The sequence below is a fragment of the Vidua chalybeata genome, chromosome Z (assembly GCF_026979565.1).
Source record: "Vidua chalybeata isolate OUT-0048 chromosome Z, bVidCha1 merged haplotype, whole genome shotgun sequence".
NCBI classification, from domain to species: domain Eukaryota; kingdom Metazoa; phylum Chordata; class Aves; order Passeriformes; family Viduidae; genus Vidua; species Vidua chalybeata.
In genome coordinates this window covers 61137440-61150408 of record NC_071570.1, presented here as the reverse complement: position 1 = coordinate 61150408, position 12969 = coordinate 61137440, and the positions used below count along the sequence as shown (strand labels likewise).

At 36.3% G+C, this 12969-nt stretch overlaps 1 protein-coding gene across 1 annotated transcript in view; it reads right to left on the bottom strand.

Annotated features, from left to right (window-relative positions):
• The window catches only part of ADGRV1 (adhesion G protein-coupled receptor V1), a 271213-nt gene that overhangs the window by 65276 nt on the left and 192968 nt on the right, over positions 1-12969 (bottom strand). The window contains exons 85-86 of the mRNA XM_053931503.1: positions 11320-11436; positions 4093-4271 (exon numbers count right to left, since the gene is read on the bottom strand). Coding sequence (XP_053787478.1) covers positions 4093-4271; positions 11320-11436 — 296 coding nt within the window. The remainder of the gene's footprint in view (positions 1-4092; positions 4272-11319; positions 11437-12969) is intronic.

Sequence of the window (12969 nt, the reverse complement as noted above, 5' to 3'; positions counted from 1 at the left end):
AGCAAGCAGAAGACAGCCAAGACACAGAGAGAATCACAGAATGAATTAGGTTGAAAAATAACTCTGTGATCATTGAGCCCAACCTATGACGAAACATCACATCAACTAGACTACGGCACTAAGTGCCACACCCAGCCTTTCCTTTAACATCTCCAAATGACTCCACTATGTCCCTGGACAGCCCATTCCAACATCTAGCCACTCTTTCTGTGACAAACCTCCCCTGGAGCAGATTGAAACTATGACCTCTCATCCTATCACTGGTTGTCTGGGAGACTAGGCTGATTCCCACCTGGCTACAACCTCCTTTCAGGGAGTTGTAGAGAGTGATAAGGCCTCTGCTGAGACTCATTTTCTCCAGACTCAGCCTATCTTCACAGGACTTGTGCTCCAGACCTTTCCCTAGCTCCATTGCCCTTCTCTGGACACACTCAAGCACCTCAGTGTCCTTCCTAAATTGAGGGGTCCAAAACTGAACCTAGTACTCAAGGTGTGGCCTCACCCAGTACAGGAGGACAGTCACTGCTCTGGTCCTACCGTCCACACATTTCTCACCCAGGCCAGGATGCTGTTGGCCTTTTGGGCCACCTGGCCACAACTTGCTTATGTTCAGCCAGCTATTGACAAGCACCACCAGGCACGTTTTTTTGCTGGGCACTGTCCAGCCACTCCATTCCCAGCCCGTAGCTCTGAATGGGGTTATTGTAGCCAAAGTGAAGGACCCAGCACTTGGCCTTGTTGAACCTCATGCCATTGGTGTTGGCCCACCAACCCAGCCTCTCCGGGTCCCTCTGCAGAATTTTCCTACCCTCCAGCAGATCAACAGTCCCATGCAACTCGGTATCATTCACGTATTTGCTAACAATAGACTCAATCCTCTCATAAAGATCATCAATGAAGATAATTAAAAGGGACTGGGCCAACACTGATCCCCAAGAGAACAAAAAACCTCCTACTTTCGTGGGAGCTGGAAACTAGAGGAAATTATAGAGTTGGTTGCAATTTAAAAAAAAAAAAAAAAAGGTAGGATACAGCATGACAAAAATCATGCTTGAAATACAGCATTTGCAAAGATTCAGTGGGTAGAGAGATATTTGCTTATAAACTTTTAAATCTTTGTTCTATCAAGTGTAATAATTTCTAATTTTTTTCATTTTATTCATTTTTATTCATTTTTCATGTTTTAGCTTATACTCTAATAAATGAAGTCCTTTGGCTTTCTGATGTGAACTTGATATCAAGAAAGTCTAGTCAAACTCAAAGCTTAAAGCAGCAACAAGAGTAGTTCCTGAGCTTATAAAAGCATGCTACTGTAGGTAAGAGATTTAAAATACCCTAGCAGTTAAAAGATCAAGCTCACCTTTCAGAAGAATTTTTTTTATTAAATAAAGAAAAGCTTATGAAAAGATAAGTTTACTGCAAGACAAAATTCAACTTAAAATCAAATTCCAAAGCTTACTGCGGTTCCCAAACTCTAGAAAGTCCAGCATTTGCTGCATTCTTGGCATATACAGCTAGACCTGTATATGTACAAAGACACAGTTCACCTAATATGGTGAAAAACATAAGGAGGCAAATTCAAACTGTAGATATTGACAAAGAGATGTATAGTGCAATGGAGAGGTAAGAAAAAAGAGAAATATGAATAAATACATAAAATCTAGCTCTCTCCAGTTTCATCCTGGTCACTTGTCACTCTCTAGCACTTACAGAACTAAGATGCAAATAAAAGAGCTAAAATAGAAATCTTTGTCAGTAAAGTAGCTTTCTAATTTCTCATCTAGCCCTGAAAAATTCAGTGCTGTTGTAAGTTCATGAACCACACCCACTTGTAAGCTTTGACCTAAGTCATCTGTTTCTGAGATCAGAAGCCAGATTTGTTTTATGACAAGGACCAGCTTTTGTTCACAAACACAAGTTTAAAGGTTAATTATGCTACACTCACTGGACTTGGACACACTCTTGTACCCAAGAGATGGCCAGAACTCTAAAAGATGTTATAAAAAAACCCTGTACTACCTCAAAATTGTCCACAATCAGCATATTTTCTAGTCTTATTCAAAGAGACTTGAACCTTTGCAGCTGAGCAATAGGGGAATCACCAAAGGGAGGAGTAAAAGAGCCCTTCTGTTCAGTTAGATCTTTCACTTATTGCTGACCTCTAACCTTAAAAAACCAAAATGCTGCTTGGCATTTATACAGACAAATTTACCAGTATTTAAAAAAAAAAATTATGCCAAAGAGAGAACTGTTCATACCATATACAAACACTGCTAATTATTAAAGTAATCAACAATATACTACTGGTTTATACTGTGACATGGGAGTCACAGTATAAAATACAAGCATTTTTGTGTAGAATTTGTCATATCTGGAGGGAAACTCTATCCTAATACTTCATTTGAAGCATAAAAAACAACACAAACTTGTTCAGTGCAAGTATAAGATGAACTTCCCTAAACACAGCTATACTATTGGCTATTAATTGTGTTGATGGCATACTGGTTAATAACAAAACAGTTGATCAGACACCACAGTAATGCAAAAATGGCTTGCCTGAAGGAGTGATCACTTAAGAGAGAGTTAGATGACAGGCTTCACTATTTCTGTTACTTTTACCAGCACACTACCATTCTCAAACCGTTTCTGAGGCTGATTCCGAAGTCAGTATGCAATGAGTTTGGATTTGGAAATCTCCTTGTCACTTTTTCCACTACTGCATTCTAGCTTGGAGAAAACAAACCAAGTGCTGTAGTTCAATCTGTTCCCTCTCTACTTTCTGTCTTTCAAAGTCATCTTGTATAAATAAGAACAAGCCTTACAGTGCTCTTCAAATCAGGAATTAGCATTGATGCTATTTATGAAAATTCTTGCAGATATCTCTTAGAGTGTTCACATTGACTGAGATAGAATAAGCTGCACATTCACTAAGCTTGGGATGATTTCTGGTGTTTTCCTACTGTAATAGAATGCTGGAAGAGTTTTATATTTAATTTGGGCAATGGGTTGGACTGAGTAATTTTCCTCTACTTAATAATGGTATCAGAATTGTAAGGTTTTTCCTTGTTTTTCAAAGAATGGGACACGGACATTGAAAGAAAACAACTGGAAAATTGTTTCACTACATAATGACACCACCAATTCACACTTTGGCTGCAGATGGAGAACTTGATTATGTTACACGTATTTCTTGTGTTTACTATTCACAAAGAAGCATTTTACCATAAAGAAAAAGACATGTTCTGTGAAGAAATATAGATGTGTATGGCATGGTATACACCTATGGAGCACTCCCTGATATAACATGAACATCAGGAATGGTTTGTTGTTGTGGACCTCAGTTATATTTCTGAATTGAGTTGGTGTCTATGAATGTCAGACTAAACTTCAGCCAACATGGTCATAGAACTTGTGGTACCCAATGTAACTCATTTACATCAAAATCAGGTATTCCTGCTTACCATGCACAGTACAGATTCACACACAGATATGTATATACAAATAATATTTATAAGGCCACATGTGTGTTTATATATATATATACTTGCAAATACTTAAACATCAGTATGAAATTCAAGTATCTACTTCTCACAGGAATTCCCTTGGTGTGACAAAAACCACAACACTAAATTTTGTTCTCTTATAATGGAATGATGGACACTGTATCTTCCTCTTTTATTAAAGATGGATTAATATTCTCCTGCTGTGGGTCTACCCTGAAAGCAATGTCATATGAAGTTTTCATAAAAAGAATTTGTACATTTGTTTTAAAAAGTTGTATGTTTATTCTTTTCTGCACATGAAGCATCTAATTGTGACACAAAATCAATAAGTATATAATCCTTATATCCTAGAAGAGCTATCATCACAGATTAAGTTCACCAGAAAAGAAGCCAGAGGAAAAAAAAAAGGTAGGAAAGAGCAAAAATATATATCTATGTATCTCCACTTAAATGCATCTGGTTCTATGAAGATATACGGTTTTAATTATGACAGTTTCTATGCTTATATATGAAGCATAGAAGAAAATTAAGTAAAAAACAAAATAGACAGTACAATGCCTAGTTCATACTTTTTTAAGGAAACACTTACAGATCACTGTAGACAAGTCCATAAATCTGTGCTGTGCTGTGATGGTAGATTCCTCTCAGGATAATTAGAAGCAGGATAACAACAAAAGCTGGAAGCCCCCAACTCAAAAGGAAGTACAGCAGATAGCGCCTCTCAGTGTGTTCATCATTCATCACAAGGACATACCAGAAATTAACTGCCTGAAGAATAAAGCACAAAAACAATCAATAGACTTGCTGGTTATAAACTATGCCAAAAACTGAATCACTCTGAAGGTCACAATGCAGCGTATTTCTGCCCTGGTGCAGGTGTATGTATAAACACTATTCAACAAAAATACTTTGTCCTCACTTTTTCTCCTTAAGTAATGAAAAGACATTATAAAAACAATACATTTATTTATATAACTATTTTGAATTAGACTAACATAGAGAAAGAGACACCCTGTTTAGTAGAGAACACTGCTTTTGAGATGTAAAAATAGCTTTTTGGTGCAAAAGTCACTTTTTTTCTTTAGATATTCATACCTTCACATAGAAGACTGGCATATAGTATTTCTAAATCTGTATTTAATATTTTTATGTTATTTTTCAGCTGTATGTATCCTGTAGGAAGCACACTAAGCTCCTTTGTTTCTTCTGTGATCCTGCTCTGGGCTCAGCAGTACAATACAGACAATGGAGCAAGTCCAGCAATGGTTCATGAGAATGACTAAGGGATGAAAAACTTCTCCCAAGAGGGGAGGCTGAGGGAGCTGTGGCTGTTCAGCCTGGAAAAAGGATGCTCAGGAGGATCATATCCATATGTATAAACATCTGATAGGAGTCAGTGACAAAGAAGGAGACACTCTCCTCAGCGATGCCCAGTGGTGGGGCAAGAGGCAGAGGGTCCAAATTAACATACAAGAAGCTCCATCTGCATTCAAGAAAAAGCTTTCTTACTGTGAAGGTGATCGAACACTGGGCCAAGATGCCCAGAGAGGTTGTGGAGTATGTGTCCTTAGATAATCAAAACCAAACTGACCATGGTCCTAGGCAACCTGCCCTAGCTCTTTGAGGTAGGGTGTTGCACTAGACAGCCTCAACATACCCCTAAAACAACAATGGTTCTATGATTCTGTGTAATATATGCGTAACAGTTTGAGAAAAAACTGCAAATGAACGAATACAGGCATCTCTAAAACAGTCTGTGTTTTCTTATGATCAATTAATCATCAAACAGCATAATGTGGTTTAAAACCTTATATGAATCAAAACAGTGGAATAGCTTGAAAGAACTGGTAGTATAAGTAAGGAAACCCTTCAAGTAAAACAAAATACTTAACATATTGCTTGGATATTTGAATTTTCTTCAAGATGTTCATAGTAGAAACACTGTCAAGTGTAAGCATTTTTTAAAGCACATCTACACACTGCTGTCTAATAAACAACTAAGCTATCCATAATAAACTTTTCTTTGAAAAATTTTTCTTCACTTACTCCACTTCAAAAATGTTATACCACCGACAGGTCCGCATTCTATATCTTGATTTCTGGCCTTTTATATGAGGTGTATAAGTGCTTAATTGTCTTTTTCTGCATATAAGATATCTAATTCAAGCTTGTGCCTTTAAGCATGTCTTGTCAGTCAATGGAGACAGGACAGGCATCTTCAGACACTCATTAATCCTTACCCAAGCATAATAATCTCTCTCTGTGGTCTACATAAGGGTTTCATATAATAATGTTGATTTACATGCTTCATTTTCTGGTATCTATTGTAAGCATAAGTAAAAAAAATCATATACTGTGACAAGACAATGCAACATGATTATTTTATTGAGGGAAATTTTGCACATTTCCCTCAGCAAGGGCTTTTCTACCCATTTGTTCAGGAACACTTAATTTTCACATTCAAATGCTTAATTAGTTGTTTCTGGATTCCTTATGTAGGTCATTAGTTACGTTATTAGATCTCCTTATTAGGTCTATTAGGTACCTATCTTTCAGACTTTTTTCTGTGATTTATATGGTATGATATGAATATGCAATAGTTTCTCTCATTGATAATAAAGCACATTGCATGGTAGCAAATTGTTTAAAGAAGTTTAGTAACTGTTTTAAATGCCTTTTTTAGAGAATGAGATTTCATCGCTATCTCCAGTATATATAATTATATTAATTATATAAGAACTATTTTGTCTTTTTTGGTTTTTGTTTGGTGATTGGTGCTATATGAACAAAGGCCAAGTTTATTTTCCTTAAAAGATCACAGGCAAATCCCACCACATAATTGCAACTATCCTATGTGGATTCAAAGAACAGAGAAAAACTATTCATTCCATTGATGGACATGCAGAGGAGGAAAATACTAAACAGATGAAAACTGTATTTGGACAAAAAATTCCACATCTTGTGGAAAGATTTGCTTGTTCTGTTCACTTTTTTGTGGGACTGAAAACTAATTCAAAATTCTATTTGTTGCTTCACATCAATAAACACACTTCAATTACATGCCCTTATAGTGCTGGCTAGGCTGTGCCGCACTGAAAGCACTTCCAGACAGCAAAATCCTTAAACTATATATGCCATTGCACTCAGGGATTGTTGTTTCTACTAATTCTGACAATCCGGTGAACATTGTTCTCAGTCACCCAACTAAAATTGCTTTCTATGAAATCATACCTTATGTCCTTGTTCTGTGTCTGGTTAGCCATATTTAGTTATTTCACCTCATTTATCACAGCATAACACTTAACACCACAGTTGCTGTAAAGGTGTAAGTGAGGTTGCATTGCCCATATTTTCTGCACAGTCACATTTGTATTTTGATAATTACTAGTTCTTATATTCAACCCCTTTTGACACTTCAAAATGTAATCAATTAAATAATACAGGAACTAATTTTAGCAAATCCTTTCCTGTTGCCATGCAACAATTACCAGTTCAACAGAAGAATAAAATGTACAGTCCATTTTCCAGCTGCTTAGGTGGAAGAACAAATGGGCAAATTATGATTTGTTCTGATATAGAATGCAAAATAATTGTTTATACACATAACACTCTAATGAGACAATATGAACTTTAGTGAAGGGTTTTTTTCTTTTAAAATGAAGCAGTTAATTGAAATTACATTCTCAAACCTGAGACACATTTATTTAATTTTTTTAATTATTCATTCATTGATCTTTAGTGATAATCACAGAATTTTAGAATTTTTTGTGTTGAAAGGGGCCACCTAGTTCCCCATCTTCCACCATAAGACATTTTCCACTGGACCAGTGTCCTGTTACCACCCAGAACAGTTTTTGCAATAGCCATGGCTGGGACCCAGAGGTTATCCTGTATCACCTCCCATCACTGCTGGGGGTTGGGAGAAGGAGCTCTTCAGGAAGAAGGGGTTTGTTCTGGGTCAGTGTAATGTGGTCGAGGGAGCAGTTGCGTGATGGTGCTGCGGTGAGAATCCTTCACCTCCTTCTTGTACCCTCTATCAGTATTGTTGTTGTACCATTTGTTCCCTTATCTCATTGCTGTTTCCAGCACGTTGCTCTTATCTCAATCCATGATCTTTGCAGGGCAGAGGGAGGGGGAGGCTGAGAGCAAGAGAGCAGTGCATGGATTCAGTGGAAGCACTAAATTGGAGAATATCAGTCCTAAACGAGGACAACAAAGTTGCTCAAAGTCTGATAGCTGGCAAACAACAGGTGCAAAATACTTTAAATAAAATAATTTCCAATTCTGTGGGAAAACTTCTATTTTCCTTCTTTCTTCTTTTTAAAAATAGTTGGAGGTGTCATTTTATAATAATTGTATGCTTTTATATAATTCCTTTTTTGAAGCTGTTAAGCAGTCTACAAATTGTTTTTAAAATAAAAGTCATCAAACTTACTTTAAGATCAGTAAACATCTTACAAGTCTGACACAAATTTATAGAAAATTTATAGTGCCTTTAAATTGATGTAGAAGAAAGATTCAGGTATGGGTGACAGCAAGTTCATTACCTTCATTCTGGTTTGCTTGTTGAATTGACACTTCCACTGTTCATTTAATTTACTCTAGCAATAGCTCAGGAAAGCACAAAGAATCCTATTTTTCCATAATTTTACTCTGTGTCAGAATTGGCAACTGAAAATTACAGATTTTTTTTTTACCTGAATAGACAGCTTTTAATTTTTTTTCCTGTTACTTACTTTTTGCAACATGTTAGAAAATATTAAAAGAAGAAACTTATTTTCCTTGTCATGATGAAAGACACTCTTAGTGTGTGTTCTTAAGATAAATGCATTTGAAAATACAGGTTTATGCTGTTCAGCTGTACAAAGGGTCACTTGTCAGGGTGAAGACCTCTGGATGTCTGACATTAATATAAGGCAAAAATTTCAGGCCCATAAAGAGCCATTTGCACCTTGCTTACTCCTTTTCTTCTGCAGTTAAGAAATACTCATCTTTTTAAAAATTGGGTAATGCTATCAACTTTCTGTGACTTCTCCCTATAAAAAGCAAGAAACAAGACCATACAATAAAAAGGGGAGAGGAACAAACAGACAAGCAAGAATGATTTGATGGAATCTTTGACCTGATGCTGAAGGTGATCCCTGAGATCCTTTCCATTCTTACATTTCAGTCAATATATGAATAGTAGTCACATCTGTAGCAGAAATACTGATATTGAATATGTCTACAAATATGAGAAGCTAAAAAGAGAACAAGAATTAAAACATGAAGCTATACATTAATTGTTTTGTAAAGAGCATTGACATAGGACAAAATGTTAAGCATAATTACTATACCTAGCACTTTGCAGAAGATGGAAAAGTTACAAAACAAAGAAATGTAAGGAAGTTATCCTGGAGTCTAGAAAGTGAAGATATTTGATCTAGACCTCAGAAATAAATCTGTGAATGTCCAACTGTACTGTTAAATCTGTGTTTTCTTTAGAGTTTTGTTGCCTGGAAATGATGCTCCACCACCTTTTGATCACTTAAAATTGCCTGGATTTTGTGAATGTTTCAGTTTCACATACCTACATGGTGCTTGTACTTGATTATCACATTCACCCATTTCTGTATCCTCTGACCAAGGCAGCCACTTGCAGATTTGTATGACATAAGTCAATGATCAAACATATGCACTATGCTATGCAGCCTCATAAAGGGCTATGCAGCCTGCACAAAGGACACAGAATCTTTTCCTGTATTTTGTTCATTTCCAGACATAAGTCCCATTTAAGTAAAAATACATTATTAATTCTGCTTTTCAAATCAAGTCATGTATATAAAGTATACTATGCTGAGAAATACAAACATTAATTTCCCAGACTTTTAAGTCTGCTGTTCAAACAGCAGTAGCATCCAGACTTCCCAAATCAATCTGGTTTCCCCTTGGATCCACAAGCTTTTCTAGAATTGTCAGCAATTCAAGCACAGAGATGTCCTCAGCACTCCTTCCTGTACACTGATATAGCTTACTCACTCCATAATGAGATATATAAATACAAAACCTATTCCCAGTCAAGAGAAGCAAACTGTAGCTGAGGACTGGGTTGATCTATATTTCAGATTATTTCTTTCCTTTTGGGTCTTTGAAAGTTCAGGAATTATTCTCGGCTGAAGACCTGCACCTACAATAAGAAGAATCATCTTCAGTCTGAGTTTTAGTCCTGGCAGCTCATCAGACAGCAGGCTGATGGATTCCCTGTTAAGCACTTTTGTCCTGTCAGATTTCCATGAAGAGCCTTCATGTTTAACACAAGCCTGAGGCTCCACTAAATGCAATGTATTATGCAAGTTCTTAGGATTTGACCTAAGTCTACTCAAAAGAAATTAACACTGGATTTAAACTACAGATATAAAAATCACCAACTGTTAACAGTCAATTTTTTGACTGCCATTATAATTTTTGCAACTTAATGCAATGTAAAACACAGAATGAGATACTATCAAACATTGATCTGCCAAAGTTTGAGGGATCCCAGTAAAAAAGAAAAATGTTACTTTGTCCAAGTTAGCAAATGGTGAAGAGCTCTGAAGCAATTTAGGAATAAAGTGAATGAACAACTGTGAAGAATATAATTTATAGTTAACAAAGTAATTTACATTAGTTAACCTACAAAAGCATCATTTGTCAAGCAAACAAGTTTCTCTATTGAGGCCATCTACATGTAGTTTGCTAAGGCTTATGAGAACAGCTGAACTGTTGGAGAGGCCGCTAGGGTTCTCAGTGAATATGAGCCTGACATATCCTAAGAAAATGCTATATATCACATGAATATTACTGGGAGAGAAAGTTGCATTTGGATGCAGCCTAATTTGCAATTCTTGGTTTGGTCTGACAGCCTGCATGTTGGAGGATTTGTATGGTAAGATATGGAGCTGCATATATAAAGCTGTATGCTATAATAAATGTGCTTGGGACAAATCCTCTTAAAATAACAGAAAAATAAATCACTTAGCTCAAATAACTAGTGCTAAATATACATTTCTAAATGAGGGCATAATAATATATTTTTTCTAATAACCCCACAGCGTGTTACTTTGACTAACTTACAACTAGCAATTTTCCATAACTAATTTGATTGCTCATGGAGTTCCATATTAGTTCAATTGTTTTTTTCCACCATTTACTGTTCTATAATATATCAAATGAGCAACAGAGCTGTGAGTAGTCTGGAGTAGTAGACTGATGAGGAATGGCTGAGGGAGCTGAGGTGCTCAGCCTGGACAGAAGGATGGGGGGACATGGTTTAGTTGTGGATTTGGCAGTAGTGAGTTAACTGTTGAACTTGATGATCCTAGAGGGCTTTAATGCAAACTTGCGAAGGTATGTTTGTCATGTTATACAAGTTTCATGACTAAAACGCCATTGACTCAACAAATTACAGTGTAGTTTACATTTACACTTCACCTGTAAGAGACTGCTTCAAAAGACCAAATAAGAGATGTTTAGAAAAACTGTTAAGAAAAATTATTCTTCCTTGTTCTGAGACAATTCTTCATTGTTCTGAAGATGAATAGTTGTAATGGAAATGAGTGGAAAAAGTCTTTATAGTGTTTGTATATTTACCCTTGGAATTGTATCACTGTATGTTTAATAAAAGTTATCTAAAGTTTTGGCTTTTTGTAGCATTGAATTTCAGTGCTCTGTATCTCTCATATATAGACATACAGATATATATATATATATGCACTAAAATATAATAGAAATACAGTCTAATAATCAGTTACTTTTATATGTGTTTTGGGGAAAATGATAAAATTACTAAGAAACCAACCTGAATAAGCATCCAGCTGAACTGGCAGAGGTAAAGGTAATGGGTAACAGAAGCAAGGGCAAAGCAGCTTTCCTCTGAGATATGCTGGCTCATGTAAGCAGAGGCCAGAAATGAAATCTGTTGGAGGAAAAAAGAATACATGCATATTGGAATTAAACAGAATTAATTTAATGTTAACAATAAGGGTAAAAAAAATAGTTTGGAAGCAAAACATACACTAAATTACTATTTCAGAGACTCAGGAAAGATATCTTGGACATTTAACATTCACCCAAAAGAAGTTATCCTTAAACACTGTCAACCCCTAAAGCACTTGAATTTGTTGACGCCTTAGTTGACAAGATGTGGTCTTATACCTAGATGCATTTTTGGCTGGAATAGAAAAGAATATTGATACTGCACTGATGTTCTTGTTGTTGCTAGATAATGTTTATCTGAAGTCTAGGACTTTTTAATTTCTCATGCTCTGCCAGCTAGCAAGTGCTGTACCACTCTTATTTTTTTTTTTTTTCTTTTTATAAATCTGACACCTGAGACTCTGCTATGGGAAACCAAGGGTCAAGCTTGAAAATGAGGAAGCACACCTGAGAGGGAGGCTATGTGTGGGCAAAGGGTCAAGAGAGGCACCCATGGGCCATCTGGAGCTGCCTGCTGTAAAGGGACCCCAGTCCCAGCAGTGACAGTCTCGGGTGGTTCATGTGTAACTTCTTAAGCGGTGTGAGAATGTTCAGGCAGTGGCCTGTTCACACACTGCACCCTTACATAACAAGACTACAGAGAGCTTAAATAATTATTGTTTAAATTGTTCCCATGCAACATTATACACAGGTTTTGCAACTGGGGTGCAGATTTTCTTCTATAAGTCTAAGAGAGATGTTATCTTCTGATTTGAATAAATCCAGATATTTTATCAAGTAAACAAACAAACTCGAGGCATTTACTGTCTTCAGGCTGTCAGAATATAATACCTCAGCCCCTAATATAGCAATACTGGACAACAGGGAGGAAGCAACTAATCCTTTGTCTATTACCATACCAGGATATCACATTTACGAGGCAGTTACAATTTGGGTTTTTTTCCACAGATATGCCAAATGTCAAAGGACTATATGTTGGCTGGATAAGTAGCCAATGCATTGTCAAAGAACAAAGGTATTCCAAGTCTGACTGCAATGAATGCAGCTAGACAATTTCAACATAGCATTTTAAATTAAAACACAACTCAGAAACCTTATGTTCTGTCTTCTGTAAATTTCTTTAGAGAAGAAATGGCTCTACAAGCAAAATTCATAGAAGTGTTAAAGTGTTCACATAAAGAAAGGTTCTACTCATCCACTGTCCTGAACATTTTCTCTTTGCCTGACAAAAAGTACTACTTTTTTGACCAAGAGCCCATTGACTTGTTAGTAATGGAAATTAATGGGCTCTGGAGAGAGATTTTATGTACATAAAATCAGGAGATGGGATAGGTAAGAAAGTTAGAGTAAATTAAGTGATTTGGGATACATGTGGACAATGTATTTGTAGCAAAATACTTACATGGCACTGAGTAACCCTTACACAGTCTCTTTATCATAAAAGTACCCTTATAAGCATAATGTTACCTCATCATGAAATTGAAGAATAACAATGAGTAACTGGGGAACAAGT